The sequence below is a fragment of the Copidosoma floridanum genome, unplaced genomic scaffold (assembly GCF_036245765.1).
Source record: "Copidosoma floridanum isolate Cflo_tuat_1 unplaced genomic scaffold, Cflo_Japanese_pri ptg000020l, whole genome shotgun sequence".
Taxonomy (NCBI): Eukaryota; Metazoa; Arthropoda; class Insecta; order Hymenoptera; family Encyrtidae; genus Copidosoma; species Copidosoma floridanum.
In genome coordinates, this window is record NW_028321897.1 from 19203722 (window position 1) to 19223982 (window position 20261).

Here is a 20261-nt window from a genome sequence, read left to right on the forward strand (position 1 = left end):
GATCCAGTCGTTCCTTTGCCGAGATTATGAATACTGTGTTGGTTATATTGGGTTTGCAACATTTACAAAATGACATTTTAAATACTAGGCCTATGCAGCCTAAAAGTTTTCAGAGCTCGGTGGAAGTGGTGGATCTGCAAAAGCGCCTGCGTGTGAATCTTTTGTTGTATCGTTTAAGTCGACCGGTACGAGTGACTTTGTCCTGTCAAAAAAAAAGCGTTTGGCGAACTTAAATGTTCTTCTATATGTCCAGGCATTGTTACTAACTCTGCCATAGGACTTTACGAAATGCTTTCCTATCCGGTTCACAAGCTTTACTTGCGAGCTAAGTATGTCACACAAAAAGCGGCTATAAATATGTTTGAGCGCGTGGCAGTGAGATCTCTTGTGAAGAGAGACGAAAAAACAGATTTAATTGTTATTGTTATAGATTCGGATCCAGGGTTATTAAATTGACTGGCAGATGGATTTACCTCAGCTTCCCACGGCGCACGGAGGGGTTTTCAGCGCATTACGCATATAAATGCTAATTCTATGGGGCACACTTGGAAGGAATCGAATAGCTGCTCGATAAACTTGATCTCGACATATTAGCAAAATCACATGCATGGCTCACTCTGGCACATGATTCTTCATTATACTCGATCTCATCTTATCGCCTTATGCGTAATGACCGTTCTTTAAAGTCAGCCACCGGTGAGAGGAAGTACGTTCAGGGCAGCGGCGTGGCTCAAGATCTATTTAAAAATATTTATTTGGGCCAGGTCTGGGTTTTCACCAAAAAGTGGTAATTTTCATCTAGTTTGCTCACACTACCAAACTCTTACTAGAAGTAGTATATAGAAGGCAAAAATTCCGTTTTTTTGTGTCGAAATCAAATAGCGGCCGCTGTGAAAGGCCGATCAAGATGATTCTTTTTTGAGCTTGAAGCTCAAACACCCCAAAATATAGAAAGAGTAGTCTAAAAAGAAAAAAAATAAATTTAAAGGTTAAAAACTACCCCTAAACGAACCCCTAATCACTAAATCTTTATAATATAACAATCATTCAATCAGACACACATTTTTTACAAAAAAACTATATACCTACAGATTTCTTGGGTCACTGATCACGAACATGACTTCAGAATTTTAAAATTCAAAATGGCGGATCCAATGTGGCGTGAAAAAAAGTCAAAATGCCTTAAAAATTTAAGAAAATTTGGCCACAGGGGTTTTTTAGGTCGCTAAACACGAATCTGGTATCAAAATGTCAAAATTCAAAATGGTGGATCCAATATGGCAGCCAAAAAAGTCGAAATGCTTTAAAAATTTAAGACAATTCGGCCATAGGGGTTTTTTAAAATTACATAATTCAAAATGGCACAATTTTATACTTGTTAAAACTAACAAGTTCTCAGCTATAGGAGTTTTTTAGGTCGCTGAACACGTATCTAGCATTAGAACTGTATTATAATCATAAAATTTAAAATGGTGGATTTAACATGGCATCCGAAGAAGTTGACACCGTTTAAAACCAACAGAATATCAGCCCTGGTGATTTCCACCTAGGCTTATCTTAGGTTGCTTAACACAAATTTGACATCAGAACTGCATCATAATCACAAAATTTGAAATGGTGGATCCAGTATGGCAGCCAAAACAGTTTAAACTTATTAAAAAGTAAGAATATCTAGCCTTACAGTTTCTTGTAGATTCTACAACACAAATCTAGTATCATAATTACTAAATTTTAATTAGCCGATTCAAGATAGCGGTAAAAAAAGTTAAAACAAAGATTTTTTTTGTCACTGACCACAAATCTGATATTACAATATGATATATAGCATATGTAATTCAAAACATCTGAGTCCAACAATTTAAAAAAATTTTAAAATAAAGAAGAATTTCCAAATTCGAATTAGATAGCTACCATCTTGCGATCAAAATAAAATGTATGTATATATGAAAGTGATCGAAAATCCAACATAACTGTGACTATGAGAGAAATAAACTCTGCTTTATCGAAATTTTGCGAAATCCATTCAAAAATATGACTCTAAAATTACTTTAAGTCATACATCACAAATTAAAGATGTACATGGATTTACTTTCAGTCACGTTTGTTTTATTTTAATGACAATAATAACTTATAGTTTTGTTTTTGAAATCCATAAGAAAATTCACTTTATTTATCTTAGTGTTAAATTCAGAAATTGCAAAAAAAACTTCTTAAATAAAACGTTTTGAGCAAATAAATTATATATTTCACTTTATCACATCTATTACCTAATATGGCTTTACTATTTGGCTGTAGAGAGAATTCCAATACCATGAGGTAGGAGACGAGCTGGTAGAAGCTAAGAAGAACTACGAGGAAATTAAATAAACGAAAATCAGTCTTTCATCATTAATCAAAGCTTGTGACTGTTATTTAGTTAAAGGAAAAAAATACTATCCATTGAAGCCAACTTTGTGAGAAATGTATATTATGACGTAGCTGTGAATAATTAGAACTTATTACTTGATATGAAAATTTTTAAATGTTATGTAAAAAGTTACATATAAATTTCAGTGAAAATTTTACAAGTTTTTGACACAAATCTGCTAAATATCTATGCTTTTACATTCTAAGCTTGTAGAGTTACTTAGGTAATCCGTAATCTAGGTTTAACAACCAGTACTTGTTAGAATACAAATACATAGATAAGTAAGTAATTGTTTTTATTTAAGAGTAGAATATGTTTTTCCGGTAAACAATGTTATTCTTTTATAATGTCTTGATCTAGTCTTAGGCTTACAAGCATCGAGCAACAATAATTGCTATGATTTATTCTGCAGTCTTTCTGTATTGTTTAAAAACGTAATGGACTCTATATAAATTTTAATTCATATATTGATAATCATATGAAATCCTCTATTATTTCATTAAACATTAAAATTCTAGATTCGTGTTCGTCAGCAACCTGAAAAATTTTTATTGACAGATTTTTAACATTTTAACCTCTTTTTTTTTAACCACGATATAGTATCCACCATTTTCAATCTAAATATTATTCCAGATTCGTTTTCAGCAACCTAAGAAGCCAACAAGGCTGATATTCTGTTGGTTTCGAACAGGTGTCAACTTTTTTGGACGCCATTTTGGATTCACCATCTTTAACTTTATCATTATAATACAATTCTAATGCCAAATGCGTATTCAGCGACCTAAAGAACTCCTATAGATGAGAACTTGTTGGTTTTTAACAAGTATCAGTGTGTTGGCCACCATATTGAATCTACCATTTTGAATTTCGTCATTTTGATACCGAATCGTGTTTAGCAACCTAAACCAAACTTTGGCGTTAATAAAATAGTTTCATCATCATCATCATCATCTCTTTCTATCTGGTCTACTCGAAGAAGCTACTCTCTCTTTCTCTCCCTCTCGCTCAACTCTGCTATCTATTCCCACACCCCCGCCAAACGGGCGAGTAATAGCAGCACTCCCGAGCGTGCACCTCGGGGTCTCTCGTACACGTCATCTCATCAACCCACACACAACTTCTCTCTCTCAATGTCTACGCTACTCTCTCTCTCTCTCTCTCTCTCTAGCCTTACCTATCGGTCAAACGTCCGCGAGTCAAACTCAGTACGATGTCGTCGGGGGTCCTTGGGCGTGTCGTTTGTCCTACGGCTTCACTCTTTCTCTTCTCTATCTCTCTTACCCTCTTCTTCTTGTCTTAGCGGCTTCCATAGTCCTCGACCTGGAGATCTCATCGTCCTGGGAGAACACAGCAGCAGCTAGACTTCCACTCACACCTCTCTCTATTCTGTCAATACTCTACGCACCTTCTCGAAAACTCTCTTATCTCTCTCTCACACTCTTCTCTTGCCATAAAAATCCACAAACCTCTCTAAGCTCGCAGAGCTTTCGCTGCTCGCACTTAAACGTACAGCTCGAGACTCTCCTCCAGACTAACTCACGATCTCTCGCTGCCATTGCTGCCACCACTGCTGCTGCCACGTATCTCCCCTCGCAGTCACTCTCGACATAGCAGCTGCTATGTGTCCCGGTAGTCGCGTTCGTATTTTTCTTGTCCTTTTTTGCAGGCGCTGCTGCGTCTCTGCAACTCAGCTGTTTGTCCGTTGGTGTCCTCTCCTCCTCGTAGCACATATACAGTTCCCGAAAAACAAAGAATTCAAAGAAGTTTCAAATTAATACTCTTTGTATATACGTTGCATCAGCAAAAGCATTTTGGAACATGGAGGTCACTTTTGCATCATTACAAATCAAAGTTGTCAAAGCTATCAATGATGCTAAAGTTGTTCGAAACAACTAGAGAAGAGTAAGATGCATAACAAAGAAACGCAAGAGCTCTTACATGGAATATTGCTATTCTAAAAACTATGTAGAATGACGTTTATAGTTAAAGCCTTAAAAAGGCCTAAAACATAGAAAAAAAACTCTTACTATGGGCACAAAGTGCAACTGCCGCTTTACACCTTCAGGCAACAATTAACCCCTTTGTTGTCACTTTGGGTCTATGGACCCAAAATTACACCTTTCCTAATCGGTAAGAGAATCAATATACGTAACTCAGGCACAAACATATAACAAGTTAGCCCTTTAGGCTCTCATGTTTATACATTGTATAACCTCAACAAGTATGCAAAAAAATTTTAAATACTACATTTCTGTAGAGTTTTCATAAGAAATGCTTTGTCAGTCTACATTTTTTCAAATCATTAATAGTCCCCTTCCGATTATAAGGATGGTACCGGTACTGATTGAGTTGCCTATAGGAATGGAGGCAAAAACGTAACATCATTTGGCAGTTTTCGGGATCTACAGCCACCAATAAAACTAATAATGTATCTTGGAATTAATTACGTCAAACATAACATAACTATAAAAAGTTCTGGACAATCTTGATAATGACATTGGTCATTGACAAACTATCATGGAAGAATTATTGACATTAAGTTTATCAATAACATATTGAGTAGCCATTAGCAGATAACTATCAAATTGAATTGAATTCCAAGTATCAACGAAGGTAATAATAAATTTTTAGTAGGCGATAAAGTGGTCGTTTTTTCAACCAGCAGCTATGAAATTTAAGGTATAAAGGTATTTCTGATCGACAGATTACAACCCGACGATATAGCTAGTAGCATCGTATCAAACAATAATACTCTTCTCAGTGTGACATAGTGTAGTCATACTATTGGCATTAAACCAAAAGATTCTATAGGCCATCTTTTTGGCTTTACTGAACAAATTATACAAAATACAAGTACGTACAAGTCAGATTTACCTGTTGCTATTCTCGAAGGTAACACATTGAGAGTTGAGTGTAATATTACTAGTGGGGACTATATAAACAGAGAAAAAGTTTATACCATCCACGAATTTTTTTACATTGTACTACAACGATACAAGATTGTTGAAGTTCCATTGCAAATAATTTATTCACCCGTTGCTGTTTAAACTATACATCATCTTTAAGCGCGCATTATTGATCGAGAAGGTAACTTGATTAATTTTCATAGAAAAGTTGTAAGTATAAGACTGCTCTTAAAACAACTGAACTAAAATGGCAATGCAACCAAACTAGACAAACGTATGAGAATAAGCCAAAGTGGATGAGACGGATTAGTCGTCGACGAACGCTTAAAGCATTAATACATCAAAACGCGCAGTTCTTGAAAAACTTACACCTCAAAGTAAAAGCTCTTAGTGGCAAATGACCTATGCTTCCTTTTGCTACCTGCGAGCGAGAAAAAGTCGTACTGGAAAAGACTCCTGGGATTTAGTCTGATGTTGAATTCAACGAATTTGTTGCGCACTACGAAATTCATGCATATCGATTACATATTGCATCAGCGTTTAATAGCAGTAATGAAATTTGTATCTTCATTCAACATGAAGATTTATGCATCGCAGCCTCTCAAGGTCTCTTATGTATTTTTAGACGTATTACAACTAAAGATGCTGGTTCTCTTAAAGGAAAAAACTAATGCCACTTTCCATTTATTCAAAAAAATACGGTTTTTCCTTCTAGGAGCAATTTAGTATTCAAAATTGTTGGTTTTATAGACATTAAAGAAAAAAAATAAATTATTAATGGCCATTTTTTATTAAAGTGTCAATACCTTTAAGTATGATATTCAGATTCGCTGAGGACTATCATGAAACATGAATTAATTTTCATAAAATCAAGAGATAATATAAACGCCGTTATGCAAGTATTTGAAAATTAAATTTTTTAAAAGTTTAAGCTGTTAGTCAGTTGTAATAGGTACGTGATCTACTTTACGTAACGAAAGAGAATATAATTTTTCTCTGACAACTGGATACGTCCGCTCTTCAGAGGAAGATTATACCATCTTACCAGATTATTCATAGAGCTTTTTTCATCTTGTTATATCCGTAGTGATTCGTCAAATCATGTATTAAAAATATATTATCACTGATATTTGTCTATATTATTATAATTTTAATTTAGAAGTGCTGAATTTTGATATCAGTATTATTTCATTATTATTTTGTAACAATGATGTGTGGTCTGAATTTCTACTGTAATGAACCTTCTGACTCAACTTACCGACATGTGATAGTTGCGCGACTGAAATGATATAAATGTACTATAAAAATACATGTCATAAATGTTGACTGTATCACTGTGAGAGCTGACTGTTGAATTTGTGTATTCTAATTTACTGAGTTACAATCATTGGGCATCCTTTTCAAAATTGCTCGTTTGTTGTACACGTGTCCTTACAGTTGTTGTTTTATGATATCTAGAAATAAATTTAAAGTGGTTGACCCATACGTTGAAAGAGCTTGTACATTGTTGTTTATTAAAATAACTATGACCTAAGGTTGTTACTGTAGATGGTATTTTTCCCCGTACGACCAGCAACAATACATCCACTGAAAAACTCGTTGTTGAAGAATGATGTATTAAGTATAATACTTTTATTTATTTAAAAAGTATAAGATGTTTTAATATACGATGTGACGGTACGGTACCATCAAGCCATCATCAGTAGACTAGGGCAGGTTGGGAAAGAGAGAAAAGAGGGGTATAGGGGATAGGTAGGCCAGAGACGGAGGAGAGCCAGAAAAAAAAGGCAGAGAAAGGCAGATAAGCTTGGGCTTTTGAGCGCGTGAAGCAAGGCTTTTTTTAAACGAGAAGCGTTTTCTTGAATTTTATTATTCTTTGGCGGTCCTCGACGTTTTCCCCTGACGCGACATCCTGGTTTAGTGCTGGTGCTGTGACACTGTTTTCGTGAGCGTGCTAAGGAAGAATGTGACGACGGGCTAGAGGTCGACGAGACGACATGCCACGAACGGCATCTCTTAGTCAATAGGGACGCCTGCATTCGCGCTCGACGTGCATGAACAGACATATACACGCATACATACACACATACTGGTGAGTAAACTTATTGTATTTTATTATATTTTATTTAATACATTCCTTTTATTACAAAATACTACTCGCGAGTGTTCATTTCATCGTGTGTCCGATTTCCCGTGTACCGTGTTTACGATAGTCGCGAGAGGCGATGACAACCAAGGTCGCCGCGATATTTGGTCCCAGCGGAGTCTCGGAGGACGAGACCCACGTATAACATACAGGGAGTGTCTTTAAGGGTGTCCGAGAACACAGGCCCGGTCGAGGTCGAATATTCCACCTCACAAATCCGCATCGCACGCACCTCGTAACATAAAATTCAGACTCTTTCCATTGGTACTTCTGTTATTACTTAATTTCTAAAACTAAGTTCAGTAATACACAATTTTTTGATTTTACTTTCGCTGAGGATCCTAAACTTTAGGTTTTTTGGTTGTTCTGAATACAAGTTCGTGTTTTGTACGTTGCAAAATTCTGCTCTGATGAAAGATTGATTGAAGTACATCATTATAATAAATTGTTTAAATAATCCTAGTTCACTTACGTACGTACAAACATATATTATTTTTTACCATAATACTAAACATTATGAGAAGCGAAGTACTATTATTGGAGGACTGTTGACACGACAAACAGTTACAAGTATAAAAGAAACCATTACTAATAAATAATTATAATATTGTACAGACATATTGGTACACATACGTATTAGAACGAGGGATCATCATCACATCACCAGAGTAAAAGTCAGGTGTTCTCTTGGAAAAGTTTTTTCAAGCCTGGATTTCTTAACTATAAACAAAATTACAATCCCACAGTTTCTAAAATTGTCATTGAAATGAAATATTTCATTGATCAAAGCTTTACTACATTTTCGTAAGCGACTGAAACTTATTTATAAGCCACCCTTATGCATCCAAAAACATTATTGTTAGTATTATATGGTAGTTTTAATTAGTATTATCAATATTATTATTATTATTATTATTATTATTATTATTACTATTACTATTAGTAAAAAATTGCAGGTAGTTTTTATTATTATTATTAAAACAATAATGTTATACCTTTGAATTAAGAAAAAGATGACAAGTAGCTCGAAGACCATCCCGGCCAGCTCTTCCGATTTCTTGAACATAGTGTTCCAGGCTTGCTGGCATATTATAGTGTATAACAGATCGTATGTCAGATTTATTAATGCCCATGCCAAAAGCTACAGTGGACACAATAATCTTCGTTTTTGATTGCATAAATGATTTCTGAACTATTTTACGTCTAGAAGCTGATAATCCTGCATGATATACTTCGACAGTATCAAAAGTCTTAGCACTTAATACTTCAGAATTACTATAAGTGTGGTTACTTAATTTATCATTATGAAATAAAGTACGAAGAAATGTCGCTAACTTGGTACAATCTTCTCGACGTGTGCAATAAATAATAATAGAACTATTTTTATCAAACCTTTCACAATTTAGAAGCTTTATCAAAGCTTCATTTTTGTTCTCGTCTTTTGAAATTGTCAAAACTAAATTAGAAGGTAAAGAATTATACATTAACACGCCTTGTAGTTCATCTTTAATATCTAAAGCACTTATTATACTTTTAGTAGTAAAAGAATTTGCTGTTGCTGTGAGACCCAAGAATGTGTTCACGCCTAATGATTTTCTCAATACTTTACAAATCATTAAATATGATGGTCGAAAACTATGAGACCATTGAGAGATACAGTGTACTTCGTCAATGCAAGCGAAGGCTATGGGAGGCATCTCACGAAACATAATTCCAAGATTATTCGATCTATCTTCTGCAACTATTGTTTCGGGAGACAATAGTAACATATTTAACTTGCCATCTTTCAAATTTTGTAAAATACGTTGATGTATCTTAACACTTTGATTACTGTGTAGACAAGCGGCACTCAAAAATTCTGGAATTTCAGACACTTGATCATCCATTAAAGATACGAGAGGGGATATAACTAAAGTGATACATTTCATCTTGTTTGCAAAAATATAGGCTGGTAATTGATAACACAGAGATTTCCCAGAACCAGTAGCTGAAATGAAAAGAGTTGACTGACCTGAGAGAATACGCATTATAGCTTGCTCTTGACCTTCTCTAAAAGTTTTGTACCCAAATTTATTTAAAGCAGTCCAAACTTCAAGAGGTGTATCTAAATGAAAAAAAAAAATTTTATTAATAAATACTAATTTTTGGCGTTAGTTACGAAAAAACATAATTATTACACGTAAGTCCTTCTATAAATTTGAAGTATAACAAAGCGCCTCAATGAAAAATAAATTAATAAGAAATAATCTTACTTAATAATAAAGAAGAAAATATTTTTTACAAACAACATATGTGCCACCTATGGGTGCAAGTTGTAACATGTCTTGTTATCTGTGGCGCAATGCTTGATGGATGAATACCACGAGTCGATAAATGAAAAAGGATTGAAAGGAGAAATAGTTTAAGTTTCCTCCGTTTCCTGAAAAGTAGCGCGGAGCCGACGTATAAAGGGCCGGACGCTGACGCTCTCGCAGCTACTCGGTTTTGGGCCCGTAAAAGTTGAAATTAAATAGGTACCTGGGAAGCTAGTGGCAAGAGTCCCACGCTCACAAGGTCACGGCTTTTAATATCACGCTGGTTCACATCAACGGTGAAGGTTATCCCGACGTGGCCAGAGCCAGCGGCGTCCTACCCCCGGGGTCATTCCAGTCGAGAGATCTATGCTGAGGCAGGACGAGTCTCTAGCGCCAAAGCTTCCCGTGAAAAGGAAGCCACTCGAAGAACAACACTATCCACGATCTAGATAAGTGACTGTCTATTTTGAATATTTAACAAGCTATTGCAAATCGACCAGAAAAGCTCGTACTGTTGTCGACCATTTATATAAATTCGTACCACGTGGATTGACTCCGACTGCGTCGCGATTCGTTCTGTACAGCCACACGGAGGATTATTGTCCTAATAAAAGTCGATTCTTAAAATAGCGTCCTCGTTAATTAATGAGTTGTAACCAAAAAGTACGATGTATGACACAAACATTTCAAGTGCATGCAGCATCATAAAATTAAGGTGTATGTAAACGGTTATATTGCGTGCATACACTGCTAATCTCGATGTCACAATACATACACCAAAGTTTTCAGTGAACGCTCTTGCATTCACTGAAATTTCCAGTGTACGTTGAAGCGTTCACTGAAATTTCCAGTGTACGTTGAAGCGTTCACTAAAATTTCCAGTGTACGTTGAAGCGGTCACCCAAGTTGAGATTTTGTATCCATATACCATGATACAATGATACGTTAATAAAGTTATTGATACACGGGAAGTTTTTAGAAAGGGTTTGACTTTTCAATAAGTTGCAAGGTACAAAGTTTTAATGATGCGTTTGTGTAACCAGGAACGTTTGATACTCACAACCATATGATACGAGCCACATAACCTGTAAAGTGTCAACTTATAAATATCCTACACGGCACCTTAAGTTTCACCGAGATTTTGGATGCATCCTGCGTCGTACATCGAAAATCTCGGTGTACGCTGTGTTGTACATCGAAAATCTCGGTGTACGCTGTGTCGTACATCGAGAATTTCGATGTACGATATATTTACACGCAAAGTGACCGTGCACACGCACCTTAATTTTTTGTTATCAGTGTACCTTAAAAATAACGTGTCATACATCATACTTTATTGTTCATACATGCTTATTGACGATGCTCTTTTATTGTTCATCGAAGTTTTCAGTGCTTGCATGTGAGAACAGTGATTATTTAGGACAATAATCCTCCGTGCAGATGTCAATGTAAACCATTTGTTATGAGAACCTTGATGTAAACCTTTTATTATATAAAACAGCTACAATATATCAGTTGGTTAAAAATACAAGCGCCACTCTCTGATTTTCCGAAATTTCTTCAAATCCTATTGCCTATGAATTTTAATGTTTGTTTGTTAGATTATTTGCTGAGACGATGTCGTATATGACTAAAAGGGGTTTCATAAGACAGCTATCAGTTTTCAGTTAGTTAATCTTTATGCGTGTCACCTCAAGTCAAACGTTTTACTTGCATTCAGAGTTTATAATTATTCTTGCTAGAAGATTTATTTTTAGATAAAGTGTAATTTTATGAATTCTCCTTTTGTTAATTTATTGTATAAAGTTTATAGCAAGAAACTTTACAACATCCTTGAAAGCCGTTTTTACTATTTAAATCAGCATACAAGCTTAATTGGCTGTGTTTATGTTCATCAGAGAAAAATTTTCAAAGAAAAAACGAAATATTGTTTAAAGGTGGATTTTGAACAGTTATAATGCAATAACTAATAATAAACACACTTAAAAAATTAGTTTCCCAGAAGTGCGAACCAAGTAAGTAAAAGCCAAGTCTAGAACTAGAGAGAATATGCTACCAAGCTTCCAAGCTACAAGAACCGCAGCCTAAAGCACTGCGCTAATATGGCCTCATAGCAATAAAAATAACGTTGGTTACAAAAAAAAACCTATTATAGCAATGAATCTAGCATACTTCTTAATTTCTCGTTTTGTTGTTTTGAATTTTAAATTGACAAGAATGAGACTTCGAAAAACTGAATCTAAAAATAATTAGACACGAAAACTGTGTATTATAATAGCCCTACTAATTAAAATACACTAAGTAAAAGTAATTCAAATTTTCAGGCTTCATTATACAACGTGAGAAGTAACAGTAGTAGTGTTGGTTTTTCTTCTAAAGTAATAAGCAATATACAAATAACTGTTTTACTCATTATATGGTTGTAGTTTAGAGGTCAGTTTTTTCTGCAGCTTACGAACGTAAGACACTTTCTGCTTTTTTCTCACAAGGCAGAAAATAAAAATTAAGTAATAGTTGGATATAATTTCGTTAACAAAAACATACAATTATTTTTAACTACCATTTTAAATTCCCGTACAGGTCCAATTAAGCTTTATTACATAATTTACCTGATTTACTAAATACAATTATATTTTTTATTCAATAATCATTATACAAAATAGCAGTGGCAAGTTTTTAAAATTATTTTAACAAAAATTTTCAGTATTTTTGTTTTGATATTTTTAATATATAAAACCAAAATTATATAATCTACATGCTTCATTTCAAATACAATATTTTAGATGAAGTATTTTAAATACAAAGAATTTTAACAATCATAATTGGCAAATGTGTTTTAAATAATGTCTACGGGTAAGTAAGTGCTACTTGAATCAACAAGATTTATTATTTAGCGTAAGTGGTTTTAGTGGATTTTTATTTATATATTTCTTTATTTTTACAGTACCAAACAATGTACAACTAGCTGTACGACTCATCCTACAGTATTGTTATAGGTGTTAGTTTTATCTACAACTTATTGACGTTAAACATTTTTGGCTCATTCTACAGCAATTATAGTTGGAGTACTAGTTGCAGTAGCAGGAGTCACAGTAAAAGCAGTAGGAGAGGTACACTGAGAGAGATTCGTGGTGGAAATTATCCAGAAGGTGGCACTGCTACACTACTGCGGCTTTAGTGCAAGACTACGGACGCCGAAGGAGGCGGACGTATGTTGTCTGATCGTGCCTATTGATTAACTGATTATTATTGACTTTGATTACCGTGATATTGTGAAATTTCTTTTTTGGCTGTGTGGTAACTGGTAAGTCGTTGGGACTTAGTGACTATTCCTCTGCAGATAGTGGATTGGTCTTGGGGTGATTCGCCCCCGCGTGCGGGTGGCAAGGGTCGGCATGCCAACTAATAAAGGTGATGATGATAGTGGTATGGAAGTTGACCTAGGCGATAAAAAAAAAAAGTGAATATTTGAAAGCAGATGCTCAGATCAAAGGCTTTAATGATCGGGGAAATGAGTAAAAAAGAAATCAAGAGGCGAAAGAAGCAATAACAAGAAAGACAACGTGCTCAAGAAAAAATGGCGGCAACCAGTACAAACAGTCAGCCTTAAGAGCGCCAAGATCAGTAGGACAGAAAAAAGTTTTAATGAATATGGAGAAAAAAATACTCATCTTTATACATATATCTATGGCACTGACAACAAAGGTCCATTACTGTATGGATGACTAAGCTTAAGCAAGACGGTTAAAAAATAAATAAAATTAGTGTTGGAGTAGTTTTAAAATATGTTTATGGTGGTCAAGCAAAGAGGATATAAAAATGTTGAGGTAGTGTGTAAGAATCAGCAGGAGGCCAACAAGATCATTCAGGATACCACGCTAGCTCAACATAACCTCTAAGTGTTTATTCCTTCTTTTCGCCGAATAAGCAGAGGTATAATTAAACATATTCTTACTGACTAGTCAGAAGAAAGGCTCTATAATGAGTTTAAATCAAAAGTTAAAATTAATAGTGTGAAAAGACTTCATATGCGTCATAAATTTGCTAACAATGGTAATAACAAGTGGATTATAGAAAGCGGATACATGAGCGGAAATAAGAAACATAAGAGCTTGCCTTGTGAAACATATCCAAGGTGAAAAAACTGCCAGGGAGACCACAAGAGTATAGACTCTAAATGTCCAGTCTACCAATGCCATTACAAGGTTGATGTCTTTGTTGCGTATGATGGCAAGTCTCTGACAGAAGCTAGAAAGAAGGTTTTTGGAGAAGCAGCTCCTCTAAGGAACAAAGAGAATTTCTCGAAACTTTGTGAGGCTGAGAGAAATTACTTATTTGAAAATATTAAAAGAAAATTCAGTCAAGTGTAAAAGAAAGGAACAACAGGTATAGTCAACATGGAACGTAGCAAAGATAATAAAGCCAAAGAATCCAATCAAATAGCCAAAATACCAAACTTGTAAACACAAGACAGTCAAGGAAAGATCAAACCAGTAGTCCAAGGAGAAGTCGATCAAAAAGTAAATTGTCAAGAAAATACACCGTAGAAGAGGAAACTGCCGCAGTAGCAATAAGGCAACTTATTTGCCCACCGCTTAGTGAAGAAAGAAACCATCTGATTCAAGACTTTTACAATGATGAAGTCTGCAATAGTAAAAGTATCAGTAATAATTTAGTAAAATTAGTATGGTAAAAATAAGCTTTTATGTTTAAGTACTTTTAATTTTGAAAAATTTATAATTATATATTGAGAGTAAACATATAGGGGTACCTTGTGTGTGTGTGTGTGTGTGTGCACTAGAGCGTTGGGGGTAAAATTAGAATGGGACTGCGCGAGAATGGAATTTGTAAGGGACGCGCACCAGGACGGCAGCACTTGACGGGGTCCAAGAGTAGGGTTTCGTTGGAGAGGAGTTCGGAAAAGAGAGCTCGTGAGGGCAGTTAGATCGGCTCGCCTCTGAGGGGACGACGTTGGCAGCAGTACCAAGGGGACCTGTGGAATGCAGTCGTGCGTCTAGTTGTCGCTGGGAATCGTTTAGCTACTTTGACATTATTACAGATTGCTGCACAGTAAAAGGAGTAAGTGTTCCCTTTGATTTTCGATATCGTTTTCTCATCAACTCTAGTTGATGAGTTCAGACCAAAAAAGGCGGAAATCCCTGCTTGCTTAATTGATCAACCAAGTGGTGGCCTTAGGTCAGCGATCGGATACGAAGGAGATTTTTTTGTGCATGTTGAGTCTCCCGGTGAGCGTGATTAAGTTTGGAGGTCTTTTAACGGAGTATTTATTGTGTTTGGGGAAGAATCCGATTTGTTTTTTTTTTTTTAAGCTTGATGACAAGTGTTGATCTCACTTCGTGGGATCATTTAGTTAGTCGGTAGAAATCCCCGGTTGTTCAGTCAACCGAGAGGTGACCTTCTGACCGCTTTGTGTGTCATCCTTCAGGGTTTTTATTCATTTTTTATTATAAGTTTTTGATTGAATCAGCGACGCTCTCGTGTAACGATCTGCACAGTAGTATTGACTGTATGTGTGCTTGAATTCTGTGCCCTTCTCTTGGTTAATTTTTGATTTTTGATTTTTGCATATTACATTCATAAAGAATTTGAGGTATGCAACCGTGGTACGTTTTGATTTTACTCGCGATGCTTTTCTTCTAATATATAGCGATCTTATACATATGCGTCTTACTATTATTATTCGAACTTTGAAACTCTCCTGTTGAAGAGTCGTATTTTGAATTATCATAACATAGTTTTCACGCCTAGACTTAAGGTAAACAAATCTGATGTACAAAGGTGAAATATTTGTGACGGGGAGATATAAGGGAGATTCTACAAAAACGAGTCTTCTGCGATGATGTAAATTTTTTATGTTACCAGGTGATTTGATAGAATCTCGTCAATATTTTGTTATTTAATTTCTCTTAATTTTGTAAAAAATCACGTTATGTAATTAAGTCAGATTTCGCAGAAGCAAAAATAATTATATATAAAATTCTTTTTTTTTTGTTTGTTTTCAATCATAAAAAATGATTCATTGTGTAAGATAATCGATTTCAGTTCTTTAATTTCTTATGATTTTATTTGATTGATATTAAAGACCCTTTTTTCTGTCAATTGAGAAATTTGAATAAATACCAAGAATTAAATAAGATTAATTTTTGAGTTCGTTTCTTTTTGGTTGCGTGTCTCCTCAGCTCCTGTGTCTGCCGTTATACCACGATCCACTTTCCTTCACGAATTACCCTTCACAAAGTGGACCGTTTCAATATACAATTAACAAGGTTACCTGTACCTGGCTAACTTCTATTAATAATTTATAAGAGTTTAAGTTTATAATTTTCTAAAATTTAAAATGCATAATTTAAGCAATAATCAAAGTCAATTAAAAATCTTGCAGTGTAATGCAAGAGGAATTAAGAACAAACTAGACACACATAATTTTAGTCAGGAGTATGATATTTTGGTAATTGTTGAGTCTTCTAAAACCCAAAGACAGATATAGGGTACAAGGAAACGATGCAGTTTGAGTTGATAGAGAATCGGGAGAAAGAAGAGGTACTGTAAGATTCGTTAAAAATAATATAGTTTTTGAAGTTTTGGATTGGAATCTTAATCTTGATAATAATTGGATTGGAATCTTAAGCTTGGAAATTCGAGTAATTTCTTTTCGTGCTAATGGGGGGAAATGTGTATAGTAGCCTGCTATAGAACTCCTATAGCAGGTAGCAACTTAAATCAGAGAGAACTGACGTTATTGTCAGGTAAGATTAGTAATTATGGTAAATTTATTCTGCTTGGAGATTTCAGTAGTCATAACTTTCTACGGGGAACTACCAGGACTTGTCTAAATGGTAGAGTATTGGCTGAAAGTCTGGACTTTGATTAATACTTCCTTCTAAATACCAATGATCCAACACATTTTTAATGACTGCAATGATAATTCTTCAATTAAATATTCAAATATAGATTTCACTTTTGCATCTATGAATATAGCATTTAATTCTAGTTGGCAAGTGGGTGAAGATTCTTGGGGAAGTAACCACTTCCCTATTACTATAGAAATAAATGTAACTATTGAGAAAATAAACGAAGAAGTATAAAAATATAAAAATAAGAAAACAAATTGGGAGAGGTTAAAAGAGTCTCTCATAAGTCAAGATAGTGATTTTAATAAAATTAAATTTACAAATCTAGGTGTACTTGACAGATACGAAATTCTTTTGCAATTTTCAGATGAAAAAAATATGGTGGAATGATAACTGTTCAAAAGCAGTTAGATTAAGAAAAGCTACCTTCAAATCCCTTAAGTATAGAGTAACAATAGAAAACTTGATTCATTTCTAAAAAGTAGCTGCAGAAACAACACGTAACTTAAAAAAAAAAAAAAAAAAAAAAAAGTGTCTCAATCATTTGTTGAAACAATTGGTTCAAATACTCCAACTAACTAAGTATGGAAAACTATAAAAAATTTCAAAAGAGCTGGTCAAAGATTGATTTCTTATATTGGTAAAGCAAAGTTTTTTGACAAACAGGCAACTACTGGATGACATTTGCGAACCTAAAAATGGTAAGCTCAATTTGTGGGATGTAAATTGATTTAAATACTTGAAGGTGTATGATAAGTTTTTTGATAGCCCTTTTTCATATCAGAAGTTTGAGGCTGCTCTTAAATCTGGGAGAGATCTCGGCTCCAGGGTATGACAAGATGGATTATAGAATCCTTAAGTTTCTTCCAGAATTCTATAAGTGCGTACTTCTAGATATATTTAATGAACTTATAAATAAAGAGCTATTCCCTAAAAATTGGAAAAAAAATCTATTAGTTTTTTTTCTCTCAGAGTAGTGATAAAGCTTGGCCAATAGCTATGGCATCATGTATATTGAAACTTTTAGAAAAAATGGTAGTAGGCAGAGTCACTTAGTTTGTAGAGCATAATGGTCTGATTACAGGTATACAAACTGGATTTCGTAAAGGTAAATCGTGTATGAATAAACTTACTGAAATAGCTAGTGAAATTCAGAAGGCTTTTTATAAAAAAAAAGTGTAGTAGCTGCCTTTTGGGACATTAAGGTCGCCTACAATAGTGTAGTACCAGATATAATGCTAAACGATTCGACGGATTTAGGTTTATCAAAAAAATACATTCAGTTTTTTCAAAATCTAATTTATAGTAGGACAATTATCCCTGTTAATATCAAAATAGAAAATGACCAGCAATTAACGACGAAGGTGGGTCTTCCTCAAGGGGGTGGATCTAGTCCCATCCTTTTCTCGATATACACTAGGTTTCTCGATAGTCTTGTAGAAAATGGAGTAAAAAATATAATATTTGCTGATGATGTTGCTGCATGTGTAGCTCATAAGGATATCCAACAAGCTGCCATCGTTCTAGAAAGAGAAATAAGTAAATTGTATAGAGCTTTGTATAAAAAAAACTTAATTTTGGCCCCTAATAAATGTAATTTGATAATTTTTAGTACAAAGTTAAAACAAGTAACATATTTATTAAGATAAATGTTACTACTATAGACCCAAGTAAATCAGTCAAATTCCTAGAAACGTGGCTGGATTCCAAGCTTAATTGGCTACAGCACATAAATTATACAAAAAATAAGTGCCAATTCCCTCTGTCTATCAATAGAAGCTCAAGAGGAGTGTGGTGGGGTGCTGATCCTAACACGCTTCTGACCTTGTATAAGTAATTAGTAAGATCTAGACTTGAATATGGAGGATTTCCGATATCACCGTATAGAGATAGTCATTTTTCTATATTGCAAAAGGTACACAATGCAGGAATTAGAATAACCTTGGGATACAGAGGATCAACCCCTATCAATACCATCGTAGCAGAATCAGGAATATAGTACCTAGAGGGTAGGTTTGATTACCTTGGGTATAGATTTTTATTGAAAAATTTGTGCATTTTTTAAACAGAGTATTATGATCAATTGAAGGGGTCAATGAAATATTAGATCATCCAATTTACAGTCATAATCATGTTAGACTTAGAATTGTAAAATGTTATGAAAATGTCTGGTATAGGGAGGGATTAATTTTCAGACCAGAAATGTTTTATAAATACAAAATTGCATATAATTCCTTATTCTACAAGCCATTGGTTAATTCGAGAGATGGTTTGGAAATGAAAAAGCTCCACATCCATGCTCAGTATTTAGACAAGTCTTTTGAGAATAGTTCACACGTGGCAGTATATGCGGATGGGTCTAAGGCAGAGAATAAAGATGAGTTTGGAACGGGGTATGCAGTGTGGTCTAAAAACCCAAAATTTGTTGAAACTAAAAAATTGCCAGAATTGACGTCAGTTTTCTCTGCTGAGTGCGTGGCCATATTGGTAGCTATTACTAAGATAATCAAATATGCAGAATCAAATATTTGTTAAATAAATTAGTTTACAATTTACACTGATTGCAGAGTATTGTCACATCTCTATAAAAAACTGAAGGGAGTGGAGTCTCATTTAATGATTCAAATAAGACATGCATTATTTAAACTTAATAATAAAAATATTTCTGTAGAAATCTGTTGGATCCCTGCTCATGTAGGTATCCATGGAAATGAGATGGCCAACAAAATGGCTAAAGAGGTAGCGAAGATGGGTAGTATAACCAATATTGAAATCCCTTGTACAGATATATATCTGGCTTACAACAGAATATGTAAAGATCAAAATAAAGAAAAGATAAAAAAAGTTATTATTGACGAATAAAAAAGGAAATTCTACTTTTATAACTTTTATGATGATAGATGTAAGCCATGCTTTAAAAGTCTTTGTTTATCAAAGAAAACTATTAGTAGTATAAATCGACTAAGAAGATAAGAAGACTAAAAAGACCAAGAAGAATTCCCTCAAAAGTTCGCTGCATAAAATAAAAGCTGTTAACTCTGAAATGTGCCTATGTGGTAAAGGACCAGAGACTGGTCAACATGTATTCTTTGAATGCGAGCTGTAGAAAGAACAAAGAGAGAAAATAATTAAAAATTTAAATAAATTAGAACTTATGGGACCATATTATATTTATGTATTAATTGATAAAATTAATCCGCAAATCATGAATGTAATAAATAGATTTATAGGCGATACAGGATTAAAGATTTAACTACACAATATAGAAAACTTAATGTTAACAACTAATAGTACAAGTAGGTTATAAAAAAAAAAACATAGTTGTATCGAATTAATGTTATTACAATTTAAATTATTATTTTGTTAAAGTAGTGAAACCTTGTAAGTTACTGTACTGTTAATTACTCTATATGTATTATTCATGACTATATGTATTTTATACGAATGTCAATAAACACAATAACACTTAAACTTAGTGCGAGACAAGCCCTGAACTGGGAGACCTACTCTTCCAGTCCAACAGCGCATGTGTTGTTTTGTCAGTACAGTGTAACTGCTGTGCTCGGACCGGATGTATGGTGACACAAAATTTTATGTCAGATCTAACTTAAAAGCAGGCGTATATATAGTGCATAT

At 34.4% G+C, this 20261-nt stretch overlaps 1 protein-coding gene across 2 annotated transcripts in view; it reads right to left on the reverse strand.

The window, feature by feature from the left end:
• RecQ4 (RecQ4 helicase) overlaps positions 1-20261 on the reverse strand; it is a 275707-nt gene that overhangs the window by 148564 nt on the left and 106882 nt on the right. For both annotated transcript variants that reach the window (XM_089593850.1, XM_089593849.1), the window contains one exon: positions 8455-9563. In XM_089593850.1, the coding sequence (XP_089449976.1) occupies positions 8455-9486 (1032 nt within the window). In that variant the 5' untranslated portion in view covers positions 9487-9563. The remainder of the gene's footprint in view (positions 1-8454; positions 9564-20261) is intronic.